The sequence below is a fragment of the Cyanistes caeruleus genome, chromosome 12, assembly GCF_971803275.1.
Source record: "Cyanistes caeruleus chromosome 12, bCyaCae1.hap1.1, whole genome shotgun sequence".
Taxonomy (NCBI): Eukaryota; Metazoa; Chordata; class Aves; order Passeriformes; family Paridae; genus Cyanistes; species Cyanistes caeruleus.
In genome coordinates, this window is record NC_141712.1 from 1,972,717 (window position 1) to 1,985,047 (window position 12,331).

At 51.1% G+C, this 12,331-nt stretch overlaps 1 protein-coding gene across 3 annotated transcripts in view; it reads right to left on the minus strand.

The window, feature by feature from the left end:
* LOC111944691 (axonemal central pair apparatus protein HYDIN-like) overlaps nt 1-12,331 on the minus strand; it is a 56,965-nt gene that overhangs the window by 29,432 nt on the left and 15,202 nt on the right. For all 3 annotated transcript variants that reach the window (XM_086847689.1, XM_086847691.1, XM_086847690.1), the window contains 10 exons: nt 12,057-12,280; nt 10,048-10,115; nt 9,015-9,247; nt 8,098-8,207; nt 6,742-6,877; nt 6,129-6,293; nt 5,079-5,231; nt 3,009-3,247; nt 1,601-1,859; nt 832-975 (listed from right to left, as the gene is read on the minus strand). In XM_086847689.1, the coding sequence (XP_086703815.1) occupies nt 832-975; nt 1,601-1,859; nt 3,009-3,247; nt 5,079-5,231; nt 6,129-6,293; nt 6,742-6,877; nt 8,098-8,207; nt 9,015-9,247; nt 10,048-10,115; nt 12,057-12,280 (1,731 nt within the window). The remainder of the gene's footprint in view (nt 1-831; nt 976-1,600; nt 1,860-3,008; nt 3,248-5,078; nt 5,232-6,128; nt 6,294-6,741; nt 6,878-8,097; nt 8,208-9,014; nt 9,248-10,047; nt 10,116-12,056; nt 12,281-12,331) is intronic.

The following is a 12,331-nucleotide window of genomic DNA, read 5'->3' on the forward strand; positions in this document are numbered from 1 at the left end:
GCTGGGCTTCCTGCATGGTTTAGAGAAACCAGAGAGTTTGGGAAACTGCTTCTGGATGTACTGATATCAAACAGGTGCTGTGCCATAGTATGCAATCAATCAGTTGGTGTGTGTGGCATTGAGCAGAACCCAGGCAGAATCAGGGAGAGCTGAAAGGCTTCTAATTACATCTGAACTGCCCATTCCAGGGATTCTGTACTTCAGTGGAAGCCTGGGAGCCAAAGGAGAGGCCTGACACTACAGAAACCAAATCATGAAACATATTCTCTTTTTCAGACAACTTGCAGGAGAGGGAAAGATGATGCTGGAGCTGGGATCCAGAGACTAAAGGGCACCTGCTCTGCCTCAGTGTTATCATCACTGCAGGATGTCTGGGGGTCTTTTGAAGCAGATGAAGCCTAGGGAAATGCACAGAGCTATACCTTATAGCTATACCCTAAAGCATCCATGCCAACAGCAGAGAAGGCAGAGACACAGGAGATGATGGGTTTTTCCTCGTTAGCCTGAGGAATTCACAGAAATTTCCATTCTTCCCCCCAGCTTGCCTACAGCTTCAGTGTACAGACATCAACGTGCCTTGAAGGATCCTTAAAATCCTCCCTTTACAGTGAGCAGAGAAACTGGCATTTCTCTGCAAGTGGCCATGATCCCCACAGCAGTGCAGCTGTAACTGCAGTTTTGCTTTGGGGCAGTTAAATACCAGTCTCATCTCTAAAAGCATCTTCACTCACTTGACCAAGTGCCTCAGGCAGAGCAAAGAGGGGCTTTAACACAAGGACACACCCCCCTCAGCCATGCTGCTAAATGCCAGGATGCAATCCAGAGACTTACCTTCTCCACCCGGAAAGAGAGTTTTCTGGCTGATACTTCTATAGAGGGATCTATGAACTTGCAGCTAATGATGGTTTCTATGATCTTCTTTGTCACCACGCTTGTGCCAACGACAGCTTCACACCTCATGTAATCCCTCACCTCCTGCACGCAAGAGTCACTTGTCACCAGTGGAGGGTGGCAGGGCACCAGCAAATGCCCTGCACTGGCTCAGCACCCAGCACAGCCCCTATTCCTGCCACACAGTTACAGTGGGCACTGCCTCCTTTTCTTGCCGTGATGCAGCTGATTTATTCTGCACTCAGTTGTCTGTAACACTGCACCCCAATGCCAACAAAAGGCACTTGTGAGAACTCCCCTCCCTTCACATGGCTTTTGTTTTATCTGTGCTTACCCCAGATAAACCACTTGGCACTTGTTGAATTCCCTTTCTTTTTGTGCTCCTAGTCTAAGTGTAACTTATTTGTCTGCCCTTCTTTGCTGACTCAGCGTGCAACACCGTTTGCCCCAAAAGAGCATTATTTCCTTCCAGCCCTGCTTTGGGATCAGCACTGGGTTTTGGTAGCTGTGGAATCCCAATAAAGCCTTGGCTGCTCTGATGGTGGCCAGCAAGGAAAGCAACTGGTGCTGCCACAGAAACGTGCGGCCTTAAAGCAGTTTCTTGAAGGGCCTTGCTCATTTCCCCAGGCAAATGTCAAGGCACTGTGGAACAAGGCCAGGGGAGGGGATGTGAGGGCTCCCCAGGCTCAGCCCTTGGTGGGGACCTCACCTGTGGCATGTGGGAGAAGCCTCGCAGCACCATGGCCACAGACTGGCCTGGCTGCAGGTGCCAGGAGCCTGGCTCCAGCCCGAACACGGCGCTCGTACGACTGCGGCTCTCGAAATCATCTTCGGCCTCGGGGCTGCTGAGGGCTGAGACGCTCTGGCCCTTCCTCTTGGCTGGCCTGTAGCATTCCACGCTCCAGAAGAGCCGATGGAAATGGTGGCCCCTGTTTGTTACTTGGAACTGATGAGTACTGGGAAGGTGGCTACAAGAGAAGCCAGGATGGAAAATGGTGTGGGAGCAGCTGTTTCCCTGCTCATCAGATTGCTCCTGATGAGCCATCTGAGGTGTTCATAACTTGGGGACTGTCTTCATTTCCAGCTCTTAATGTGGGCCAGAAACTGTCTGACAAGCTGCCCTTCTGGTGTCATTATTGCAAAGAGAAATCTGCTTTTAATGCTAATGTAGCATTTTCAAGGTGAGACTAACAGGACCTGGTGTTTTCCTCCAAAATGTTTGTTCTGGGCTGATTCGTACTGTTACTGTATTTTGCATTGCTCTGTGCCCCACACTGTCAGTGAATCTTTGAGATGCTGCCCTTGAGGACCTTGTGTGTGGGGTATGATTGCAGGCATTTCTAAAAGCCAGCTCAGAGGCAGCTTCTGCACGATCCCAGCAAGCTGGTAAAAATCGTCTGCCTGCTCCAGGAGAGGAAACCAGGGCAGCAGGGCCCTCTCCTTGGTAGCAGCTTTGGTTTTGCACTGAGAGCCATTTGTAGAACTTCATTTTGCAATTAGAAACTGTTTTGAAGTGAACTTTGCAAACTCTGCTGGCAGCAAAAAAGCCATCGAGGCCCTGGGCACAGCAGGGCAGCAGCAGGGCCCAGGAACAGCAGGAGGAAGCGGCAGTGGCACTGCGGGCCCCACACAAAACAGCAGTTTCCATCTGGCCCTGGAACTGCTCTGGGGGCTCCTGCCTTCCTGGGGGGGTTGGTGCCCTCCTGTCTCTCTGTTCCCAGGCCCTGCTTGCCTGGGAAGTGCCATTTCAGAAGGGAAGGCTGTGAGGCCATCTGCCCTTGGTCCCTCAGCCCCACGGAGGGACCGCCTCACCCGGGCGCCCTTTTGGGAACCTTTTGTTCTGGGGCAGCTGTGACACCACTGCTTGATCAAGTGAGGACATAAATGTATTACAACTAAAGACAATTCAGTGGCCATTTAGCAACTGGTTTCCCTTCCAGTGGCTTTTGAGGGTATCTAACAACTCTCAACTGGCCACCACACGTTTCTGAAGGAATCTCTGCCTTCAGGGAAGGACTCAGGGATTGGAACACTGAAGAAGATCTTGCCTGAAGGACTACAGCAAAACTGCTCCTTGTTGAGCCAGGAGGAGAGGTGGGAGTGGGGAGATCTCCTACCTGAATTGGTATCCCAAGTTGAGCTCTGGGGCCAGTGGTTTGTCTGTGACAATTGTGGTGCCAGTGCCCATAGCCCTCAGTAAGAAGCTGAAGCAAAAGCTGTTCTCGATGAAGAGCTGGATGGAGTCAGCAAAATGCCCAGTGTCATCCAGGATGGCTGTGACAGTCACAGGAACCTCACCCCTAGCGGGGATCACTCCTTCTTGGGTTTCAAGAACAAAGCACTGGGGTTTATCAGCCTGTAAGACAAGCAGAAGATGCATTTAGGATGGAAACCATGCACCGTGATCTCTTGTGGGATATAAGAAAAGGACAGACTGAAGAGGGGAGGATAAAAATCATAAAGGCTTCATTTCCCTAAATTTGAGCTGCAGTCTCAGGCAACAGCAGAGCTCATACAACCTGTATTTTCCTCTCCTTTAACAGACTCACCTAATGACCCCAGCTCTGCCCAACCCAAGGGATGTTTATCCTCAGGAGAGTGTTCCTTCCCCACTCTTGCTCTGGAGTGTGTGCCAGGGAAAGCTGCTTTCTCTCTCTCCTGCCTTCTCACAAAGGCTCAAGGCCAGAGGAAGCCAGGACTGCTCAAATCCCACTCCAGAAACCACACAGCTGGAGGACACTGCTGAGATCCTGAAGAATATCACTGCAATACCAGTTGCAACCCCAACACCAAACTATTCTTGCCCAAGGGGCCATCAGTGCTTCTCAAGATCCCCTGAAGGACTGAAGCCCTCACTTCCCACTGACCATCAGCTGTAGAGAGGTGCCCCAGTGCCCTCTGCTTTGGAAAAGCCACCTCAAAATGGTTACAGCAGAGCAGAAAAGCAAGAAGCAGAAAGGAAACTGGATGATGTGTGCTCTGTGCACATGGCCCACTCTTCCCAAGAACTCTTGTCATCTGCTTTCTCATGGACTCCATGGATTGGGCAAGAGAGCTGGAAGCTGCTCAGAGCAGGGAGGAAAGGTCTGGCACCAGCACAGCTGTACAGACACAGCTCTGCAGGCCCAGCCCTGCTAGGAGCACGTGAAACCCATCATTTCCATGCCAGGCCCACCCAGCCAAGATGCACTGCTCCCTGCAAAGGCTGAAAGCAGAATTTCATTGTGGAGTTAGAGAAAGCTGTCCTGGAAAAACCCCTCACTTGAAGGTGGCATTTATCCCCCAAAGAGCTGGAAAAGCAGCAAGTTCAACTTCACAGCCCTCCTCCTTGGCCCACGAGGCTGTGGCTGGACTCTCCCACATGGCCTGATGCTTTAGCCACAAACACAAACAAGGCCATAGGATCAGGTTTGAAGCAGCTCCACAAGTTCAGCACATCCAGCATGAAGAAAAACAAACCTCAAGCCCCTCCCAGATCTCCCCCTCCAGCAGACAACCCAGCCAGCCCCAGCCCCAGCCTACAAGCCCTTCCTGGCTGTGCCAGCCCTGCTCTCCCTGCCAGGGGAGCAGCCCCAGCTCCTTCTGCCCTGTGCAACCTCCACATATGAAAACAGCCTTTCTCTGCAGCTGCTCCCCAAAGATGCTCTTCAACAGCACAAAGATCACAGGCTGGGGGGGTGCACAACCCCCACACATCTTCGTGTGCACAGCCCAACTGGCTTGAGCCACAGGAGCTGTGACAATTGCAGTCTGAGGACAGAGCTCACACCCTGCTCTCCACTACAAACAGCACTTGGGCACAAAGCAAATGCAGCTGGGACAGGGAAACCATAGGGAAATCCAGGCTCTCTGGGGAGCAAAGGAACACAGGTTTCTCTGATCTCAGAGCTCCAAAAATGTCACACGCACATCTGAAGACCTTCCAGAAAGTGAAGGGAGGACCTGTCACCACAATCCAGACTTGTTTCTGCTCCAACATCTCTGCACCTGATTTCACCGAGGGCCCCAGCTAAAACCGCTCCAGAGCCAGGTTCCTCTTGCCTCGCTCCGATGGAATATTGGAGTATCCTGCCACCTCTCACACCAGATGGGCCAGATGGAAATCTTGCATATCAAAACCAGTCATAAAAAGTCCTGGCTGCTACTGACCAGTCAATTCCCTGGAAAACAGCCCCACAGGTACTTACAATCTTGATCCTGAAGTCTACAGGGACGAGACCTGTGTTGAAGAGGGTAAGAGTTTGTGAGCTCGGCTGTAGCACTGGGATCATGCCAAAGTCTATCTTCTTTGGAGTTCCATAGATTTCTGCCAGCTCTCCAGAGCTCAGGAATTCTGCTCTCTGTTCCAGGAAGAAGCAGGAAAGAAAGATTTTTATAAAAGCCAAAACAAACCACAACAGGGAAACCTAAAAAAGCTTAAACAGCTCAACTCTACTCAAGTTATTTATTATTTATTATTTATTATTTATTATTTATTATTTAACCACTCTCCAGCTGAAATGCTGGGCTTTTGGGGAAAAAAAATTAAAGTTACATATTCACCTCCAAATTAAAAAGGATTAAGGTAAGAGAAACTTTCAAAATACAAATGATTGGCCCAAGGTAAAAGCTTTGCAAGAAATGTCTAGTTAAGACCAGGCTGACAGGTAAACAATTGGTTATTCTGGTGGGGAGAAACCCTCCTGCTTAAGGTAAGCAGCCTGATAGTTGAAAGCAACTGTTGTGTCAAACTTCAGGCTCCCTGGCACAGCCTGCACTGCCTGTCCTTCCTGCTGACTGATTTACATGCAGTGTCACAATGGCCCAGGGTCAGATACTTGGTGCCATCCAGGGAATTTGCCATCATCACTTCCATGTGTTTTAATGTAAGTTTAAATCCTTGCAACTACTCTTCAAATGCCAGCTTTCCTTTCTTTTCCACAAAGCTCAACCTTCCCAGAAGTCTTCTGACATCCTCTTTTGTGCTTAAAGAGATGACATTTGAAAACAGGTATTTCCAAAGTTACTAGCATTTTAAAGATTAATTTAACTAAAATTATCCTCAATTCCAGCTTAGGAACTACATTCAGAGTCAGACACTGAGATTACCACCTATAAGGCATAAGCTCTTTATGGCACCAGTCCCTTCTGTCCTTCTCCACAGCAGCCTGTGCCTGTTTTTCCCAGATGAATCCCTGCACACTCTGCACCCTGCCAGGAGGAGCTGCACAAAGGCACACATCTCCCCTTGCACTCACCAGTGGGTTTCTTTCATCCCCAAACACGCCGATCAGAACATTGGTGCGATGATCGCCCAATGTTTGCACTTGGATTGTAACCGGAATCTCTGCAGTGCTGCGAGGCTGGACAATGCCACAGGGTTTGGGGCTGGAGTACAACACAGGAGAGTCCTCCTTGCGTTTCTAGAAGGGACACAATCAAATGCAGCTTCAGAGGGACCTCCAAATTCAGCTTGAAACTCCTTAACATCCACCGCCACAGCAACTCACACACGTTTTTCAAAATCCCCAGGACAAAGGTAAAAGGCCCAAAGAAGATGCAAGAATTGCAGGCTTAGCATTCTCAGGGGGTCCTGCAAGGAGGCTGCCAGCACAGCTGTTGGTGTCTGTGGCTGCAGCAGCTTTTCACAACCCTCTAAGATCTCCCACCAGAGAACACCCTGAAGACTAGAACATAAACTGTTTCCTCAGGAGGTTAAACTGCCTCCTAAAGTTTACATTCAGGTAGGATCCTGCTCTCAGCAGATTTTTAAGGCTGAACAGAAAACAGCAAGGTCTTATCCAAACCCTTTTTTCCCCTAATAATCTCCTCAGCAATATTTGAGAGGAGGAGGTGGATGCAATGGCAAACCTGGGGAATGAGCCCGTAGCAGCCAGGAAGGTGAGTTTTATTGGTGATGATGAACTTCTTCTCGTATGGCTCCTTCAGGTGGCACTTATTGCAGTGCATGATTTGGGGGTACACTTGCAGCTCAGGAACCAGACATCTGGGCAAAGAGATGACCCCAAGGGAATCAGAGATACTGAGAGAACAGAGAACATTTACCCCCAAAGATAACCCATTTGTCACTGTCAAACAGACATTTAACAGCCCTGCAGTGAGAAATTGCCTTCAAAGCCTTCCCACTCCAACACGGCTTGTCAAGGAGGGGCAAACCCTGAGAGGCAGCAGCCAGAGGCTGCCAAGTGCCCCAGGCAGAGCACTTACTTTGTCCCACAGCTGCCTCAGCCTCTCCTTTAGCCCAGAAGGCTTGCAAGGACTCCTGTAACAGTCCCGGTGATCCATGAGCTCTGGGGGAGCATTCCCAACACGGATCAGTGCTCACTAAGGCTCAAGGAACACACGACTCCGGTGTCTCAGTAAAAATGACTCCCTTCTCTCCCACGGGGCTGTTGCCCTGCCTGAAAACTCAGCTGTTTGCCCCAGCTTTGGAGGGCATGGGACACCACCTGCCCTACAGAGTGGGTGATCACCCCCTCCCAGTTCCTACAGCTCCCTCGGTCCTTCACTCCACAGCTCCATGCACTGACTGTCCCCATTTGCACTTGCTTGACAAAACTGCAGCCCAGGCACTGACTGCATGGCTCTGCCTGCGAGAGGGAGCAGCACCAGGGAACTGCATCCCTCTCGACATTAAACTGGCAGGATGGAATTCTGCTGCAGCAAGAGCAACTTTTGGTTTAAGTCTGAAAACATTCAAGCTCAAAATGGGAAGCAGAGGAAACGAGAAAAACTAGAGCTGACTTGCCACATCAAGGGCTCTTTTCCCCTCGTAAGATCTTGCCCTCACCACTCTGGCTGTGAGCCACTTCCCCACTGTCACGTGCCCTCATGAACAGAACCAGACCCTGACTCTCAGCAGGCTGCTTGGTGTGTCCCAAACCAAAGCAGGGGGGTCTCAACCCAGCACAGCTCCATCTCTTGCAGGAAGAAGGAGAGCAGGTCCTCGGGAAATTTGTTCCAGCTCAAGCACCAAAAACCAGGCCAATAAATGATTTCATTCCTGGTCCCTCTAGAAAAAGGCCCAGGACTGTGCTGGGCTGTGAGCAGGGCTGCTTTTCACCACAGGCTGCTTTCCAAGCACTGCTGTTCTCGTGTCCAGCTGGTCACAACATGAGAACATTAAACAACACTTCCCTTGGGAGCTGCAGCCAGCAAACCCTGTGCCAGGCAGTGTGCTGGGAGAGGCCAGGGAAGTGCTGGTACCTGGCTGTGATGATCACTGATGCCACTTCCTTGCCAACACCCTCCAGGCCCACCAGGTCCACCAGCATTTTCCGGTAGTATTCCATCACCGTGTTGGAGCACAGGGTCACCTGGTGGAAGAGAAGAGCAGTAAATTCTTCCTTATAAAAGCTCATTACCCACACGTGGTATTCTCCAGTTCTTGTTTCATGGGAAGGAAAGGGAGGATTTTGCCTTAATTACTCTGCTGATCCATGTGTAGAGCACAGTCTCTGAGAGTAACAAAAGCCTTCTGGCAATACCAGATTTGTTAAACACACCTTGCTATCATGGCATAGGTCAGCTAAATTCAAACATTAGGCTAAAGCTCTACACACCACTGTACCCAAATTAAGGGGCCAATTTTTCATCTGACTACAATGACACAAATGCAGATGAAATCTGCTGACTTGGACAGAATGAGTTCAGCTTTACAGCAGGAAGCTGAGGGCAAATGTGGCCCAGCAGGTGCTGGGCAGTTCATGGCTGCAGAGCTTTTTGTCTCCACTGGAGATCCCTGCAATGAACACAAATCATTCTGCTCCCCAGGAGAGGAGACATGAGACCAAGAAGAAAAGCAAACTGCTTTCTACAATGACACCTCTCATTCTGTCCTCATCCTTCCTCTGCCCACTTGCAATCAAAGAAACTGCTCTCAAAAACACAAGAATGGCTCCAGTACTTTACCATACGGTTTGTGATCTCAGCGTATGATTTTGGGAACAAAACAGTGCTGCTTCAGTTACATCCTGAGTAACCCAGCTAACAGAGGCCTCAGGCCAGTGCAGATCTCTCACTCACATGATCCTCAAAGCTGGCATCAGAGCTAAAGCCCTCGCACACTCCAGTGAAGCTTTAGCCCTGGGGCTGAAGCGTGTGTGGCTGGACTCTTCCCATACCTCGATATCCTGGTGTCCCTGGGGGAGGATGGTCCCTTGGCTGGGATTCATTGTAAACTCCCTTGGCTCCACATAAAAATGAATTCCCTTCCTCCAGGATGGGTCTCCTTCCTTGCAGATTTGATCCAAGCTGCTGACAGCAGGCTGCGTGCCATCGTCCGACATGCGGAGCTTGAATGTCACGGCCAGCGGGGAGGTGTTAGTGAGGCGACAGGTCATGGTGCGGGGAAAACCTGGGAAAAGGACACAAATATCCATTTAGGCACCAACTGTGTCATGACTCCTGGTGTGAACAGCCTGGTAGGATGAAAGGGTGACTGCAGTTTAGCTCTTTACTATGTGAACTACAGCTCACCGAGAAGCTACGTGAGGAATTAATGGAATCTGGAGCTAGAAGGTGATGCAAAGCACCCTAATGCAGTTTCTCTCTGCAGCATCCTTAAGGCGTCTCCTGGTTTGGGCCAAACAGACTGAGCAGGTGACAGCTCAGAGCACATTCAACTGGAGGCAAACCTGAGCCTTGCTTCGAGAGCAGTGATTAGGAACCATGTCCCACCTCACCCAACAAAGGGGGCCATCACAGCCCTGCTGCTCCCTGTGATTGCTGCCTGCAAGGGTTTACCCCACTTGAGCTCTGAGATTTGCTTTCCATCCTGGAAAGCCAGAGCTCCAGCCACACATGGTGGGGATGTCCTGCAGAGCCCGGCCACCGGCCACCACTGCTCTGCACTGGACATCTGGCTTGGCTGGCCAGCTCTGTGGGGAGGAGACTTCTCCCAGGCCTGCTCACCAAGAGTCATTTGAACACAGATGGGGGGAAAAAACAACTGCAGGCACAGCCCAGAGCTTCTATTCCTTGGTTCTATTTGATCTGACAAGGGCAAAATGCTACCTGAGGCACCAGCAGCCCTGGAGTTCCCAGCCTGAAGAGGCTGCTGTGGCAGAAGACGAGTGATGGATGTTTTTATGTTAAGTGGTTCATTGTGGAACGCACAGATCCCTCACGCTGTGCCCAAGCCCAGGGAACACTCACCGAAGGAGATGTCACCGAAGTGGAGCTCGTGGAGGTCGAAGTGTAAAGCCGGCCCAGTGACACACCCCCTGCGATGACGAGCACAGAGCAGGAGGAAATGCCTCGGTTAAAGGGAGTCACAAAGCGTGTGGCAGCCCTGGCTCGGGGACATAAAGCCTGGGGTCAGGGGCACCGTGGGCTTCAAATCAACACAGCACCATGTGCTCAGCACAGTGTCCGTGTGGGCAGGAGGCAGCTAAAGCCAAGTGGCCGGCAGCCAACAGCCACTGGTGGGGATTTGGGCACAGGGCAGGCAGGAAAAGCCCCCAGTTGCTGGTGGTGCCATGAAGGACCCTGAACACACACCCAGACATGGCTCCATTGCCTCAGTTTCCCCATCTGTAATGTGATGGACATAAAAGTCCCCACAAACTTCTGTAACCAGCCTTTCCAGCCACGGGCTCCCTGCCTTGCTGCTTCTTAGCTCCAACAGGTGTTCCCATGGAGGAGCTTTCTCAGGAGATTTTGAGCCACACAATCATTACTGACAGACTTTAGAGACATGAAGCCAGGGGAGCCCCAAGCATCCTCTGAAAAGAGCAGCAACAGTTCTGCACAGTGGGCAGATGAATCCTAGAGGAAAGGACCAGCCTGGCACCAGTGCAGCAGCCGGCACAGCCAATGGCAATGGCTTCAACAACCAAACATGGGTGTCCTGAATCTACCACGCCACCTCACCTGTCCTTGAACTCAGCAGACAGGCTCCAAAAGTCACCAACATCCACTGAAATCAGCACTTGAAGCTGCACAACACTCACGAGTTTATTTTGTGGGTGACACCAATCCATGCCCACTCTGCTTTTTGGTTAAAAATCAAGGACCAGTGAACTGTGCCTTCTCTTGTGTTCCCAGGACTGCCACTGGCTCTGCTCTACACATCTCTACAAGAGACACCTGCCCTTGCCCAAGGAGAAAGGTGCTTAATAATATCCCAATCCTGGGAAATAATGTCCCAGGAGCAGATTGGGGGGAGACAGAGGAGAATCAATTGATGGTGAAAGGTTCCCTCTTGATTTCCAAAATAACAGAGCAGCACTTTTCCTCCAAAAACAAAGCCAGCATAATTGTTTCTCCAATTATAATAATTGTTCTCCAGCGGGCAGACCTACTCACCACTTTCCTCTTGCTAAGTCCTAATTTTCTTATTCTTTTTTGATCCATCTCCCTTATCTCATTGGTATAATCAAGTGCAGGGTGCATTCATTTCTTTATTGCCTTGATCCAGTGCCTCCCAACAGCAGCAGCCTAGCTGCAAAGCTCCAGAGCAGCCAGCATCAGCTTTCCTGCTTGCAGGACATTATCCTACCAGCACATGGCTCAGGCTGGCAGGGACAATCCCTCGTGCTGCTGTGGAACTGAGGACTGAGCTCTGCCTTCCCTGTTATCACCCCTTCTCCCTTTGCTGGGCCAGGATTATCTCTTGCAGTGGCACCAGCCCATGGGATGATGCCCATGTCCTTGGCACATTCCTGCTGCACAGTTCCCTGTCTCCCAGCCCTTTCCTGGCTGTGGAAAGGAGGGACTGGAGCACTCTCTGCACAGGAGTTGGGAGCACAGCTTGTCCCCCACAGCATGGCCATGAGAGGTGAGGTGAGGCTGCTGCTGCCCATTTGGGATGGATTATGAGCAGAAGTTTTTAAAAACACTGCTGCTGCTGCAGAATCACCCAGGCTGCCCCATCTCCAAAGCCCTGGGAGCTTTGCTGGGTGTTGAGCTGGGACAGCCCAGAGCAGCTACTGCCCAAAGCTGATCCATCCCACTGCCTGCCATGGCCCAAGGCAGAGGGAGATCCCTGCAGGGAGGAGTCATTCCAGCCCCCGGGCACCCTACACTGGGGCAGTGCCAGGATCAGAGCAGAGATGAAGAGCTCAGGAAACTCCTTTTTCCTCTGCTCGACCCCAAAATGAGGGAGGTGGGGGATGTCCCAGAGACAGCTACAGATGTGCCCAGCAAGCTCCCAGAGTCCTTACCAGACTGTCAGGATCACAGGCGTAGGAGATGCAGCCACACGGAACTGGAATTGTTCCTCAAAGCTCCCCAGGACGGTGGCATTGAAGGAGATGTGAATCGTCTGGATCCCACCTGCTGCAATGACGCCCTCCTCGGGGGCAAACTTGAAGCAGCGGCCCACGGTTGTGGCTGAAGGGATGTAGGTGAAGGGAGCATCTATAGCTCCTCGGTTCATCAGTTTCACCTGCAGCAGCAAGAAAGCAAAAGGGAAATTCATGTGCAATCTTCCCTTCTT